Genomic DNA, 16,789 nt, shown 5'->3' with positions numbered 1-16,789 from the left:
AATTCCTCCAGAGCGCTGTAAAAGACTCATTGCAAGTTACCGCAAACGCTTGATTGCAGTTATTGCTGCTAAGGGTGGCCCAACCAGTTATTAGGTTCAGGGGGCAATTACTTTTTCACACAGGGCCATGTAGGTTTGGATTTTTTTTTCTCCCTAAATAATTAAAAACCACCATTTACAAACTGCATTTTGTGTTTACTTGTGTTATATTTGACTAATGGTTAAATGTGTTTGATGATCAGAAACATTTTGTGTGACAAACATGCAAAAGAATAAGAAATCAGGAAGGGGGCAAATAGTTTTTCACACCACTGTATGGTATGTATGTATGTGTGTGTATATATATAGGTACTGTATATGTATGTATAATATATATGGTTTTGGCAGCCAAGCGCTTATTTTCCAACCTAGAAGACGTCTCTTGAGATCCGTTTAACCGCCTCGTTGATTGCATGTCTTCCAAGGTAGTTTCAATACCCATTTCCTGCACCGAGTCATCTTCCCTTTTATGAGTGACTGTGTCAGTGGCCGTACTTCGTACAGGTCTTTGAACTCTCTGAATACTTGTAACTGGTGTCGCCCGTCGGCTGCTTTCGACAGGGAATGTAAGCAATTGTCGAGTAACAAAAATTATTTGTAAGTGATTTCGCATTGAAGAAATAGTAAAAACTTGATCACTTGGTTCAATACCTAAAGAAATACACACAGCAAATGCAATTGAGAATACACCAGAATCTGTATGATTTAATTGTTGCTGCGCGTCTTCATAAACTATGGGAGGTTTGTAAGGAAACAAAGCATGAAGGAAACGAAGCTGCTCTTCGGTGAGGTTGAATTTTTTATCAGCGTTTAAACTGTCATAGACATGAATTACAGCACCATCATAATAGGTACACACCCAGTGAGTCACTCGTTCAGTAGCTGCAGAAGGTAATATTTGAATATGTTTTGCATTTTTTGGAATGGGCATTATAGGTATGTCAGGAGTCCACATTAGCAAAACCTCTTGAGGTTGGAAAATTGCATACGCAGCTAAAATTTCGTTGAATTTGCTCATGTGATCTGTTGATAAATAATCATTATTTACCAACTCATTCATTGCAAAATCTGACTGTGGTAAGATCACTCCTTCCATAACACTAAACACAAACACTAAGTAGACACTAACACTAAAAAACGGCAACACTGCCGGGAAGAACACTAAATGAGATAAAGTAAAAGTCTACTAAACTTCTTTATTATAACTGCTTTATTGTAGCAGGTGAGGGGACGCTGGCGCACGCTTGTTGCTGCCGCTCCTCCCTGTTAACAACACTTTTCGCAAAATTCGCCTTAATTCTGCACTTTCTTACGCTTGTTATATTTCGTTTATTGTACGTATAGTTCGTGGATACAGCTGAATCGAATTGCATGGATTTGGCTTAATATTTACAGATTTTATGGACTCCACTTTACTGGCAACAGCTGAGTCTGTGGATCACGGGACGAGACCTACAAACATTTCTTTGTACCTGGCGATCTAGCACCTCGGGATGATCCGTCTCTGTGATTATATTTGCTATGCTGATCTTCTCCCGTTTCATCTTACAGTACCCTACGACTGGGAACTGATCTGATGTTCATACTAACCTGGCTTATGGCTCCGGGGCGATCACGCCTGAAATTACCAAGCGTTACTGTTTATAGCTGTGTATTGGAACATCCAAATCCTGCTTCCTCCTCCTGCTGTGCTTTCTGCTGCTTGCTATCGCCGCTCACCTACGCTACCACACCCGCCTGTCCTACCGGCTCCGTTATGCTGTGCTGCTTCTACACTGCTATCAGCTAAGTATCACTCACTATTTGAGTACTGAGAAAAGCGCTATATAAATGAATTATTATTATTTATTATTAAACACTAAAGTACAAAAACGAAGTAGAAAGTAACACTAAACCGCCGGGAACACCGGCACACCGCGACTACTAAACACTAAGAAACACCAAGTAGAAACACTAAAAGAAAAAATACTATTCAGTAAGTACCGCGTCTACTAAACAGTAAATCAGTAAAAGAGAAAGGACGGCAAGAGCGCTTCAGCTGCGGCGCTCAGCTCGGAGCGAAATGAAGTGAAGTGAATGGGAGGGGAGATGATCACGTGACTCCAATACCCGCCTTAACTCTCCATCCCTCCACAAACACAGTCACACGGATCCCAACTCTCCTTTATATATTTATACATATATATATATATATATATATATATATATATATATATATATATATATATATATAATATACACACACACACATATAGGTGCTGGTCATAAAATTTAGAATATCATGACAAAGTTGATTTATTTCAGTAATTCCATTCAAAAAGTGAAACTTGTATATTATATTCATTTATTACACACAGACTGATGTATTTCAAATGTTTATTTCTTTTAATGTTGATTATAACTGACAACTAATGAAAGTCCCAAATTCAGTATCTCGGAAAATTAGAATATTGTGAAAAGGTTCAATATTGAAGACACCTGGTGCCACACTCTAATCAGCTAATTAACTCAAAACACCTGCAAAAGCCTTTAAATGGTCTCTCAGTCGAGTTCTGTAGGCTACACAATCATGGGGAATACTGCTGACTTGACAGTTGTCCAAAAGACGACCATTGACACCTTGCACAAGGAGGGCAAGACACAAAAGGTCATTGCTAAAGAGGCTGGCTGTTCACAGAGCTCTGTGTCCAAGCACATTAATAGAGAGGCGAAGGGAAGGACAAGACGTGGTAGAAAAAAGTGTACAAGCAATAGGAATAACCGCACCCTGGAGAGGATTGTGAAACAAAACCCATTCAAAAATGTGGGGGAGATTCACAAAGTGTGGACTGCAGCTGGAGTCGGTGCTTCAAGAACCACCACGCACAGACGTATGCAAGACATGGGTTTCAGCTGTCGCATTCCTTGTGTCAAGCCACTCTTGAACAAGAGACAGCGTCAGAAGCGTCTCGCCTGGGCTAAAGACAAAAAGGACTGGACTGCTGCTGAATGGTCCAAAGTTATGTTCTCTGATGAAAGTAAATTTTGCATTTCCTTTGGAAATCAAGGTCCCAGAGTCTGGAGGAAGAGAGGAGAGGCACAGAATCCACATTGCATGAGGTCCAGTGTAAAGTTTCCACAGTCAGGGATGGTTTGGGGTGCCATGTCATCTGCTGGTGTTGGTCCATTGTGTTTTCTGAGGTCCAAGGTCAACACAGCCGTCTACCAGGATGTTTTAGAGCACTTTGTGCTTCCTGCTGCTGACGAACTTTATGGAGATGCAGATTTCATTTTCCAACAGGACCTGGCACCTGCACACAGTGCCAAAGCTACCAGTACCTGGTTTAAGGACCATGGTATCCCTGTTCTTGATTGGCCAGCAAACTCGCCTGACCTTAACCCCATAGAAAATCTATGGGGTATTGCGAAGAGGAAGATGCAATACGCCAGACCCAACAATTCAGAAGAGCTGAAGGCCACTATCAGAGCAACACGGGCTCTCATAACACCTGAGCAGTGCCACTGACTGATCGACTCCATGCCACGCCGCATTGCTGCAGTAATCCAGGCCAAAGGAGCCCCAACTAAATATTGAGTGCTGTACATGCTCATACTTGTCATGTTCATACCTTTCAGTTGGCCAACATTTCTAAAAATCCTTTTTTTGCATTGGTCTTAATTGATATTCTAATTTTCCGAGATACTGAATTTGGGACTTTCATTAGTTGTCAGTTGTAATCATCAACATTAAAAGAAATAAACATTTGAAATACATCAGTCTGTGTGTAATGAATAAATCTGATATACAAGTTTCACTTTTTGAATGGATATACTGAAATAAATCAACTTTATCATGATATTCTAATTTTATGACCAGCACCTGTGTGTGTGTGTGTGTGTGTGTGTGTGTGTATATATGTGTATATATATATATATATATATATATATATATATATATATATATATATATATATATATGTATGTATATATATATATATATAATCATAATCTCTATCCAACCATCCATTTTCCAACCCGCTGAATCCGAACACAGGGTCACGGGGGGTCTGCTGGAGCCAATCCCAGCCAACACAGGGCACAAGGCAGGAAACAATCCTGGGCAGGGTGCCAACCCACCGCAGGACACACACAAACACACCCACACACCAAGCACACACGAGGGCCAATTTAGAATCGCCAATCCACCTAACCTGCATGTCTTTGGACTGTGGGAGGAAACCCACGCAGACACAGGGAGAACATGCAAACTCCACACAGGGAGGACCCGGGAAGCGAACAAAGGTCCCCAGATCACCCAACTGCGAGGCAGCAGCGCTACCCACTCCGCCACCGTGCCGCCCTATATATATATATATATATATATATATATATATATATATATATATATATATATATATATACATATATATATATAATAGATAGATAGATATGTAGATGTTGGCCTCGAAACACAGAAATTTTCGTACCTGGTGACAGCAAACACCATCCCTGCAGTCTCGAACCCAGCAGCTTGACTTTTGTGTTTGACAGACCCAAATCTCTGACCAGATTGTTCAATTCGGACAGTGTTATCAGATGTGGATCACCTGATGAACAAGGTTCAAATTCCAGGACAATGTCACTGTCAGTACCCTGCAATGCAGTTTCTTCATCTGGTTCGTCTAAGGTCCAATCCTATGTGTTCACATCCACAGTTACACCTGGAGGACTGTCAGATGGTAGACGACTGCCAATGCAAAGAACAGTTGTAGGATTAACGAAAGATTTCAACGAGGGGGGTATTTGTCTCATCTATGCCAGCCATGACATGAGTTGCTCCATTTGTTAAAACCAAAATATAATTTTAGTGTTTCAGTTATTTAACACTAGAATTACCAGAGCCTACGAAAAAACTCGTAGATCCGGCCCACCTTAAATCGCTTCTTAAATCCGTTCACACCTCTCCGCCAGCATCCTTTGTCCTCTAAATGTGCTGATAAAAGACAAGCTGCCAGCAGCCGGCTATTCCATCCCCCCACCGACTTAGAACGTGCGCAAAGTTTTCCCAGCTCATGCCTTGATTGATTGTCTGGGAGTGAAGTGGAGTTTTAGACTGGAAATAATAGATCTTTATTTGGAACACACGCATTTCATGCGTGTTCCGTTTCTACAGTAATCTGTGTAAGCACATTGTTAAAACAGAAACTTTTTCATATTTTAGTAATAAATGTTTACTAATGTAGTAGGCATAAACTATAGAATGTGTAAAGCCCAAGTTCCAAAGATCAAATAAACACTTTCACAAAAGCTTCAAGGCGAATACAACAGTTTCCGTGGCGTAGTGCGCTAAGATTTGCCTTTCAGATCACTGCAGTTTTGCCCTGCCTCACAGACCTGAGTTCGATTCCCCGCTGGGGATAAAGTGTTGCTTTTTTTTTTTTTTTTTTTCTTTTTAACCTCAAACGGACATAACATTTATAAATTGGTATGCACTGTCAGTTAATGAGATCGTTATATTTTCATATGGGATGCTCCTTTTAAAATATTTTTTTTAACAATTGAGACTGCAATTAACATGAACAACTGTCCCTAAAACTGTTATTTTTAAGATCCATAACACACAGACAGACAGAGCACTGCGTAATAGAGAGACAGACAGGCAGAGATATACAAATAAACAGGGAAGGCAACATGTACTGAAAGGAAAAAAAAGCTCAACATGTGCATTGTTCCTGCAGCACTGAATAAGCTCACGCGCTCTAACATCACCCCTCCCCCCCATCTGACTCTCTAAGTAACGGCACAAGTAGAGACGCAAACCAAGTGTAATCAAGAGTCCTGGTTTGATCCCCACTCACTCCTATATTTGCCGTTTTCAGTAGTAAGCTGCTCTTTTTGTTAATATTATACAGTACACACATACACTTGGTTTGCGTCTGTACTTGTGCCGTTATGAATATGAAAAAGTTTGTTTTAACAATTTGTTTACACAGATTACTGTAGAAACGGAACATGCATGAAATGCGTGTGTTCCAAATAACGATCTATTATTTCCAGTCTAAAACTCCACTGCACTCCCAGACAATCAATCAAGGCATGAGCTGGGAAAACTTTGCGCACGTTCTAAGTCGGTGGGGGAATGGAATAGCCGGCTGCTGGCAGCTTGTCTTTTATCAGCACATTTAGAGGACAAAGGATGCTGGCGGAGAGGTGTGAACGGATTTAAGAAGCGATTTAAGGTGCGCCGGATCTACGAGTTTTTTCGTAGGCTCTGGTAATTCTAGTGTTAAAGGACAAGGCACATCCTCCCTATTAATATGATGTGTACTGCGTTAATAGAGATGTGTAATGGCTGAAACACGCCCATTAGTAACACAATCAAACCGTATTCTTCCCTTGCTAATTATGAATCTGCAAACACGGAGTCTGTGTCATTCATATGGCTTTAGGTAAAGTACTGGTCATTAATATAACCTGGAAGTGAAAGCACATGTCATATATTTCAGTGGTACATTGAAGCATTTAATTCTGTCTCGCAGTTAATGTATGGAGTATTAATAACAAAAGCCAAAGTAATTTTTAAGTTCTGGATTTGTACACAGGACTAAGGAATGACGAAGTGGGATCACTCACACATGGAACAAGGATGTTTAACAGGATTTCGGAAATAAAAGATTAATGTAAAACTGACCAGTTTAATTTCACACAGGAAGCTTTAAAGTTGGGGACAAATGTCGCCAAAGTGAAACCAGCGAGAAAAGAGAAACCCGCTTAGCTGCTGATAGACAACAGAGGCGAGCACATCGGCAAAACAAAACCAACGAGGAGCCGCTAATACACAACCAATGTCATTGATTGATTGAAGTGCCTGAATCCATAGTTTCTAGGAGCCCGGGCTTTTTACAGCACAGGCTTACACAGCTAGTCTTATATATAAATGTCTACGCATGGAAGTGTTGTGTGTGTCTGTCTGTCCAGCCTGAAAGTGCGAGGTTACAACATGAAGCTCAAATAAAGCAACTCTATTTCCAAAGTGAAACCGTCGAGAAAAGAGAAACTCACTTAGCCGCTAATGCACAACTGATGCGATTGATTGATTTTTGAAGTGCCAGAATCCATGGGTTTCTAGGAACCCAGCCTTTATACAGCACAGGATTACACATCTAGTTTGATTATATTTAGTATGGATTTTAAGCCGTAGTTTTCAGTTACTGGGAAGAAAATGTTAGAGAATATAATTTCATTGTGCACATGCTAAGGCAAATTAGGTATTTCATGACATATTCTATATAAACCCTGTGCTAAAATACCTCCACAATTCTAAACTCCCCATTTACATGGTGGACTTCTGGGGGGAATTTGGATCTCCACCTCTCCACAGTTTAAATTCAAGCCTTGCATTGTATTTTAATATTTATGAATGCCAAAACTAGTTTATTTAAGTAATAGGTAACTACATGATGGATATACCAGTATTTCAAATCTCTTGTTACAGTTAGTATTTATATTGTATTATAGGAAAAGGTGCAATATTGTTAATTTCAGTAAATAAATGAGACAGAACAATGACCACTGCTCCACTATCAAGTATGCGGTTGACACCATGATCATAGGATGCATATCTAGGGAGGATGAAAGCTACAATCTAAATCAAGTGGACTGGATGGTAAACTGGTGCAATAAAACTTCTCTCACTCTGAATGTAAAAAAGACCAAAGAAATGATATTTGATTTTAAGAGACAGAAATCTGTATGTTCACCTATTGTAGTTCTGGGAGAGGAGGTAGAAATAGTGACTGAATATAAATACTTAGGAACTTACCTAGATAACAATCTTAACTGGAATACAAATGCAAAAAAAAATATTCTCTAAATGCAACCAGCGCTTATTTCTCCTCCATAAACTCAAACTATTTAAAGTAGACAAGGACTTCATATTGTCCTTTTATCACAGTCTGTGATCACTTTCAGTTTCATTGCCTGGTTTAATAGTCTGACAAACCAAAACTCAAAAAAGCTCCAGCAGATTACAAAGTATGCAGCTAAAGTTATTGGGGCTGCTTTAGATGATTTGACTAGTGTGTGTCAGAGGGCAAAGTTAAAGAAACTGGAAATCATCTCAACTGATGACAGACATCCATTACAAGTAGAACTACTAACTAAGTTCAGTAAATCAGGAAGGATAGTCGCTTTGAAAACCCACACAAATCACTCCAGAAACTCCTTTCTTCCTAGTGTCATACATCTTTTCAATCTATACTAATAAAAGGCTAAGCCCTCACTGACTGACTGACTCACTCACTCACTGACTCACTCATCACTAATTCTCCAACTTCCCGTGTAGGTAGAAGGCTGAAATTTGGCAGGCTCATTCCTTACAGCTTACTTACAAAAGTTAGGCAGGTTTCATTTCGAAATTCAAAGCGTAATGGTCATAACTGGAACATATTTTTTGTCCATACACTGTAATGGAGGAGGCGGAGTCACGTATCGCGTCATCACGACTCCTACGTAATCACGTGAACTAAAAACAAGGAAGACATTTACAGCACGAGTCACACGCGGGAACGAAGGTAAATGACGTTAATTTTTGACTGTCTTTTAATACTGTGTAAGCATACATATTAACACATGTGCAATTAAACGTGTGCATTTACGGGGTGATTTCTCAGGCTTAAAAGCTCACCTTTTATCAAAAGCGGGAAGAAAGGTAACTGACGTTGTTCACGGTCTTTTAATACTGTGTAACCATACATATTAACACATGTCCAATTAAACGTGTGCATTTACGGGGTGATTTCTCAGGCTTAAAAGCTCGCCTTTTACTAAAAAGGTAAATGCAAAACTATTTTCAATCAGTTTATTGAAACGCTCCCGTTAAGGATTGCAATAACATATTCGCGAGATAAAAGAACGAAGTAGGGGGAAATGGAGGAACAGCCGCAAATAGCGAAGAGCAAAAAATTAATTAAACAATTGAGAACGGAGCGAGTTAAGCATACAAGCATGTTCATAAGGGAAACAAAGCACGGTGTAAAACGTAAGTTTAAATTAAGTTTATAGAAACGCTCCCGCTGCGGATTGCAATAACATATTCGCGAGATAAAAGAACGAAGTAGGGGGAAATGGAGGAACAGCCGCAAACAGCGAAGAGCAAAAAATTAATTAAACAATTGAGAACGGAGCGAGTTAAGCATACAAGCATGTTCATAAGGGAAACAAAGCACGGTGTAAAACGTAAGTTTAAATTAAGTTTATAGAAACGCTCCCGCTGCGGATTGCAATAACATATTCGCGAGATAAAAGTTTAATGAGAAGACACGAGGTATAAACGAACCACACGCCGTGGCGCAACGTTAGGGGCAACAGTTTCAACCATTCTATGATCTGCTTCTCGCAACTGAAAGACGGCACATGGCGGATGTTAGCCGACTTGCTGACCGCAACGTTAGGGGCTTCAACTCTGGCGCTGACGCCACATCTCAGTGCCAACACTTTGCAGACTGTACTTAAAAGACACGCCCTCCTCACTGGACAGTTAAAAACACCAATCAAACTAACGATGACATCAAGTATTACCCAATCAAAAGTAGGAAAGGAGGCATCTTCATAAAATGCGTGTGGGATGATTTGCATGAGACGCTGCTTTAAAAAAAAAATGATAAAAAAAATACGGGATACATCCCGTCCAGTATTGATTCAAAACGGGACGCGCAATTTCATACTCAAACGCGGCACGATTCCGTATTTTAAAGGACGGGTGGCAACCCTACAGTGCCAGGTAACCACCCATACAATGAGATTGTGATTCAGACTAGGAATGCAATGAATGTAATTACCCCGATCTACATACAAGGCGAAAGTCTTGCAACATTCAAAGATGATGGTTTGGGATAATTAGTACTTATTAAGTACACCATGGAACATAAAACAGCTTATGAAGCCTTGATCCGAAAAAAGCAAGATCTCAGAGATCGTAAAAAAAAAAAAGGAGGTAATGTTGTTTTACTCGCTGTAGATTTTACTCAAACATTACCAGTTATTCCACGAGGGAGACCAGCAGATGAACTCAACGCGTGTTTAAAATCCATGCTTCTCCCACGGTCGGTTATATGTCGCGTGTTCTCGGGTAGGTACACCAAAAAATGTATACATTTAACCATGTAATGGGCAAAGAAAAAATGAGGTATACCCGAAGGCACTGCAGTAGTACTCAATGTAACTTTACTTCTTAAATGTTAATGTTTTACTGTTTAATAATTTATACACTTCTTATATATTGTTCAAATTCTTTTATCAAAATACCAGTGACAGCGCAATGCACGATAACATGGAGTGAATACACCATACGCATCTGCCCACGGCCGCCCTGGTGTGCGCAGATAGGAGTTGATTCTAAAATAAAATAAACATAAAAAGAGTAATACAATCATCACCCATAAAGCGGATAGCGGACGTGACGTATTATATGTGTACCACATTTCAAGTCAATAGGTGAAACGGTTTGCAAGCTACAGGTGATTTAAAATCCTGGACAGACCAACGAAAAGCCACGGTAGCAAATTATAGAAGAAGATTTTACTGTTTAATAATTTATATTTATATGAAATGTGCTTCTTATATATTACTTCATATTCTCATATGATAATGATGTTAATGTTGTTTATATTGATTTCTATGTTATTGCAAGTGCATCTATGTGTGTATATGTATGTATGTATGTATGTGTGTATATATATATATATATATATATATATATATATATATAAAAAATATATGTGTATATGTATATATAATATATCTGTATATGTGTGTGTATATGTATATATATATATATATATGACAGCAACACTCATAACAATGACAACACAATTACATTGACAATCATGTTACGTTATTTTTAAAATGTTTCCTTTACTTTTTCATAACCTCTTTAACACACTACTTCTCCGCTGCGAAGCGCGGGTATTTTGCTAGTAGGAAATATCAGAGATAATGATTAAGGTTTTGATATATATCCTGTAACCTTTTTTTTTCTTTTGGTGTAAATATGTATTATCTGACTGCTTTATCTTAACCTTTCTTGTTTCTATTTCTGTTTTATTTCATTCTGTCTGTTGTTAGATGCAACTGAGAAGGCAAACGTCATGTTTTCTTGTGTAAACATGACTAAATAAAGAAACCTTAAACCTTACTTTAATGAAAAGCCATCTGAAATAACTAAGTATAAACTATGCTAATCCACCTCATACATAAGAATTTCTTTCATTCTTCAATGTTTTTTGCTCTTTGCTTCTCTTTTGTTGTCATCACTGTCTCATCTTGCTAGTAAATCAGTTCATTGTGTTTGAAGTACAGGCACACAGAGAACTTTTATTTGGTGGCCTAAGCATGGGTGTCACCAACAAGCACAAATATACTGAATGACCTCATGCTACTGCTGCTGTGAATGCGCTGAACTCTACTGGCCACACCATCATAATAATCATTTTTTACATTCATGTACTGTAGTGCTTTTCTCACTACTCAAAGCACTCTCCAATGCAGGGAGGACCTGGGATGTGAACCCATGATCTCCTTACAGCGAGGCAGTAGCGCTACCACTGCATCAACTCCACACCAAAATATAATAAGGAATGACTTTAAGGTAGCGGCAAAGAAGCAAATCACTTGAGTGTCAGAGTGTGATTGCTATGGTAGGGGAAAAAAGCACATCTGCAGTCGCTGATTTTAATCTGTGAATGGCATGTGTAATAAGAGATACCTTATTATGTAACATTCTGCCAGATAATAAAGATTTAGCAAATGAAAAGCTGCAGTGGAATGCGGCAAAACATTTAATATATGCCTCAGAGCTATGTTTCACAGCCTTTATGGTCTCATAACCCATTCTTACTTGACATTCCCACAAGTGAGGTGTTCTTGGCACCCCTTGGTGAGACTCAGTGAATTTAAAAATGGACAGTAAGTGGGGTCCCCCTTGGTGAAATGTGCTGGGATACAATCAGGGAGAAATAATCCACAATGTGATTGATCACCTGGTCAACATTTGACCCAGAAGTGGGTCGCGACCCAGTGGTCGAGGTAAAACTACCTTAGAGTGAAATAACCACACTAGTGCAATATATGCAGCTGCCAGTAAGTGGGTAGGTACTAAGAAAAAGGGTCCTTTGCCCCCCATATCAATGGGTAGAAGATTATTATGCTGTCCCATATTATGTGGCACAGTGCTGCAGATCTTTGTTGGCTGGTAGAACAGCCTTTCTCCTGATACATCCTAACACCACTACCACCTATGTTTGAGGAGTCTATGGTGCTCTTCACGACTCTGCATGCAAGAGACTATGCACAAGTACAACCTGATTTTGGGTAGTCTGTCTTTCTAATACCAGGAGCAATTTGGCATATAATTTCAAGAGAATGGCTCTTGGAGTCCTAAATTGTCTCATAAGCCAGTCGACATGGGTAAGAGAAAAAAGAAATCCTGCTAGTCCTTAAAAGCCTATTCCGTTCATATCTGTCCATTTTCATATTCTTCGGGCAGCGCCAAACAAGCCATGTTGTGTCAAACCATTAGGCTATGAAAAGGCTGTAAGCCATGAGATTTATATGTTTCTGTATGCATGGAGTGAAACCCACTTGTGTGTTAATTTATTGCAGTTATTTACAACAAGTGCTTTCATTTGGCATTTAATTCTGAGAAGTGACAGGAAGCCTAAACTGTAGGAAAACTGCATGATAACTGAAAGACAAAGATAGGATGACTTGAACTGGAAGTTTTTTGTTTGTTTTTCCTTAAAATTGTAACTAAATGAAAATGTAAGACAGGTAAGATGTGAATTTGTTTTGAATAAACTGGAATTGGAAGGTTGTCCTTTATATTTCCCTAAAATTTTTCTGTTGTCTTATTCTGCAGATTTACAAAAGATTTGTGGCCTCTTTCCATGTTCTCTTCCTCAGACCTCTCTTCAGTACAGACTGCACCAGATGCAACATGATAAAAAGCTGAAGAAATCAACTTTTGGATCAGAGAAATTCACACTGGACTCTTTCCAGTACAGTTCCTTGCCCATTCCAAATTTTACAGGAATGGCCATTAACACTCAACAACAGGTGCACAATACAAATTCTCTGGCTTTATGTCTCTACCAAGATATGAGGAAAAGTTTTATTCACAAATCTGGCTTCAGGGATGATCTCTGTATTGATATGAGACAGAAGCCTTACCGCTGTTCTGAATGTGGCAAACAGTTTTCACACAAGAGCAGTCTTCAGAGTCACACAAAAATACACACTGGAGAGAACCTGTATTACTGTTCAGAGTGTGGCAAACCATTCTCACGAATGAGCCATCTTCAGGACCACTCAAGAATTCACACTGGAGAGAAGCCGTTCGGCTGTTCTGAATGTGGTAAACAGTTTTCACAAATGAGGTATCTTCACAGCCATAAAAGAACTCACACAGGTGAAAAGCCATATTCATGTTCTGAATGTGAGAAACGGTTTGCTGACAGGAAAAGTTTTCGGAGTCATACAAGAACTCACACTGGAGAGAAGCCATATGGTTGTTTTGAATGTGGCAAACGATTCTCTGACAGGAAAGGTTTCCGGTGTCATATAAGAACTCACACTGGAGAGAAGCCATATTGTTGTACTGAATGTAGCAAGCGATTCTCGGACAGGAAGAGTTTTCGGAATCATACAAGAACTCATACTGGAGAAAAGCCACATGGCTGTGAAGAATGTGGCAAAAGATTCTCGGACAGGAAAAGCCTTCGGAGGCACACAAGAGTCCACACTGGAGAGAAGCCGTATGGTTGTGAGGAATGTGGGAAACGGTTCTCTGACAGGAAAGGTCTTCAGAGGCACACAAGAATTCACACTGGAGAGAAGCCATATTCTTGTGAGGAATGTGGCAAAAGGTTCTCTGACAGGAAAGGTCTTCAGAGACACACAAGAATTCACACCGGAGAGAAGCCCTATTCTTGCTCTGAATGTGGCAAAAAGTTCTCAGACAGGAAAAGTTTTCGGAATCACACAAATTCACACCAGAGAGAATCTCTGTTGCTGTGTGGCAAATTATTTTCTGAAGCGAACAATCTTTAAACACACACTATGATTCAAATTTGAGACCTAGGAGGAAAGAAGGAATAAGTGATGATGTAATCATTATGTCTTAATGAGTGTCTTCAAGTGAAATGGTTTATTGCATAATCTTTAAACCAAGCCTATTCAAAGAGGAAATTAATAGTATTAAAGGATCCTAGGGAGAAACTTGCTCTGAAAGTATACCAGGGAAAAATGGTGTTGACCACCATCTCTGCTGGAGCGTCAGTCATGGTTATGACGATCCAAGTATAATATAACACACTCTCCAGGGGGACAACATAAACCCAAAGAATCACCAAAACTTTCTTAATTGAAAGAAATCTGAAACAAATCTGCGCATTGCAGACAAAAGGAACCCATGATGTCTTACAAAATCCCAACACGTCCCTGAGTGATTAGTATAGATGTGTTCAGTAATGCTGGAAAAGACTTGCTACTTGTTGTTGATGACTTCTGTGATTTTTTGAGAAGTGGAGCTTTTCTTTGACCCAAGTATGGAAACAACCATCAGACACTGCAAGGTGGAGCTTGCCAGATACAAGCTACCAGACCGGGTCTTCTCCAACGAGGGCCCTCAGCATAGGTGTATATACATAGATTCTATGTTCGCTTCAGCCTGGCACATCTACAGTGCTGCTGTCTTGAAGCTGTCAACTTTTCATTTAAAAGGTGCATACAAAATGTGGATTTTTTTGTTAACCTGTTACAATTGCAGAAGACCACAAAACTGCACAGCCGATGGATGTGATGCAAGGAGAAACCTGCAGACAAGGCAGAAAGGGGTCACACTTCGACTGAGAGCTCTTATGTGTGCTTTCATTTTATTACTAGTTTGTATTCTCTATACAAAATATGGATTTTTTTTTTTTTCAAATATGCGAATTTTACAGAATGCCTTAAAACTGCACAGCCAATGGATGTGATGTAAGGAGAAACCTGCAGACAAGGCTGAAAGGGATCACACCTCACCACTGAGAGCTGTCTTTCATTTTATTACTAGTTTGTATTTTCTACTACAAGTATTCCCTAGTTTAGTTGTGTAGTGTAATCTGTCAGACTGAAAGTAGAAAGAAACAACACTATTTGTATTTTGACTAGTGTAAAATTATTAATGAACTATTTAAGATTTGTTTGCCTGTATGAATATATAGTCATATTTTAGGTTTTAGTTTTCAAGTCCTTATACAGCAGCACAAAATATTATCGGCACCCAGCTGCCTTCTGTCCAGAATATACAGTATATAAAATACACACACGTGCTGCCTTAGAAAAATGAACAGTATTATTAAAAACCTTAAGCATTACGCATGATTCCTCACCTCTGTCCTCCCTTCTGGACCATTGGCAGTCGCACCAGTAGATTCAAAGACCAGGTTCTAACCTGAGGTCATAAGGTTATTGAACAGTCCAGCTTAGCAACAAATGCTGGACGTGTATATGTTGCATCTGTTGTATGTGCGTGTGTGTATGCATATGCATATGTGTGTGTGTGTGTATATATATATATATATATATATATATATATATATATATATATAATATATATAATATACACACACACACACAAACACGAGAGGGTACCCAAAAGTAACAGGAATTGGGTTGTAATAATTTTTGCTTAAAACTTTAGTCTCCTTCAAAGTCTCCATGTGAATGAATGCACTAGTCCCAACAGTTTTCCCACTGGTGGAAACATTTTTGTAATTGCTGAAGAGGAGTGTTGTCCAATGCCTGCAGTGATTTTTTTTGTTTGAATTCCTTCATGGTACAAAAACACTTTCCTTTGAGTTGTGTTTTTTCACATGCGGGATAAAAGAAAAAGTTGCACTGAGCAAAGATCAGGCGAGTAGGGAAGAAATCTCTTCAGTAGTCCAATGACGATTTTTGTAAATTGCATTGTGAACTTTTTCAAGCTATTCTTCATTCCTAATTGTGGAAGGTCGGCCAGATCTTGGTTGGTCTTCAAGTGACATTTCCCCTCGTTTGAAACACGAAAACCATTCGTTGACCTGTATTTTATTTAAAGCTTCCTCTTTAGAAGCAACTTTAAGCATCACTGCAGTTTCAGCAGCTGTTTTCCCTAAGAGATAACAAAATTTAACGCAAACTCACTGTTCTTTATGATCACCCATCACAAAAATCACAGAACATTTTAACAAGCACCAAGAAAAACGGACACGGAATGCCGTACGTACATTGCAGAGCAATGTCACTTGGCAGACTGTCACAGAATACTGTAAGTGTGCTACACCTAGCCGTGCAATTTGCAACGAAGTTGAGATTGAACATCAGGTACACATTCCAGTTATTTTTGAGTACCCCCTTGTGTATATTTTTTACATATATAGTGTATATTATGTATATATGGTACATTGTATTGTATACTTTGTGAGCGTGTGTGCGCTTTGCCCCTTCATTTAATAATGTCACTATTCTGAGGAGGCATAATCAAAACTTTCATTGTGTTATATGCACATGATGAACTTGAGTTGTGTGCTCCATTTTACAGTGACATTATTTATACTTTAATATTATCAATATTGGCAGAATTATATTGTTTTTAGTGATATTCATGCAGTTTGGAATTGTTTTCTAAGGTTTGGAACTGTGTGAAAATAATTAATGTAACCTCCTCTATTATTGAGTAAAATAACTGTACATT

The 16,789-nt window shown here is 39.0% G+C and overlaps 1 protein-coding gene across 4 annotated transcripts in view; it reads left to right on the top strand.

Moving 5' to 3' along the window:
* LOC114667564 (gastrula zinc finger protein XlCGF52.1-like) overlaps positions 1–16,789 on the top strand; it is a 41,389-nt gene that overhangs the window by 24,570 nt on the left and 30 nt on the right. For all 4 annotated transcript variants that reach the window (XM_028822937.2, XM_028822929.2, XM_028822921.2 and 1 more), the window contains one exon: positions 12,935–16,789. This exon is cut by the window's right edge and continues 30 nt beyond it. In XM_028822937.2, the coding sequence (XP_028678770.1) occupies positions 12,935–14,124 (1,190 nt within the window). In that variant the 3' untranslated portion in view covers positions 14,125–16,789. The remainder of the gene's footprint in view (positions 1–12,934) is intronic.

The sequence above is a fragment of the Erpetoichthys calabaricus genome, chromosome 1 (assembly GCF_900747795.2).
Source record: "Erpetoichthys calabaricus chromosome 1, fErpCal1.3, whole genome shotgun sequence".
NCBI lineage: Eukaryota > Metazoa > Chordata > Cladistia > Polypteriformes > Polypteridae > Erpetoichthys > Erpetoichthys calabaricus.
The sequence above is the reverse complement of the archived record's forward strand: the minus strand, read 5'-3'. Positions and strand labels throughout refer to the sequence as shown.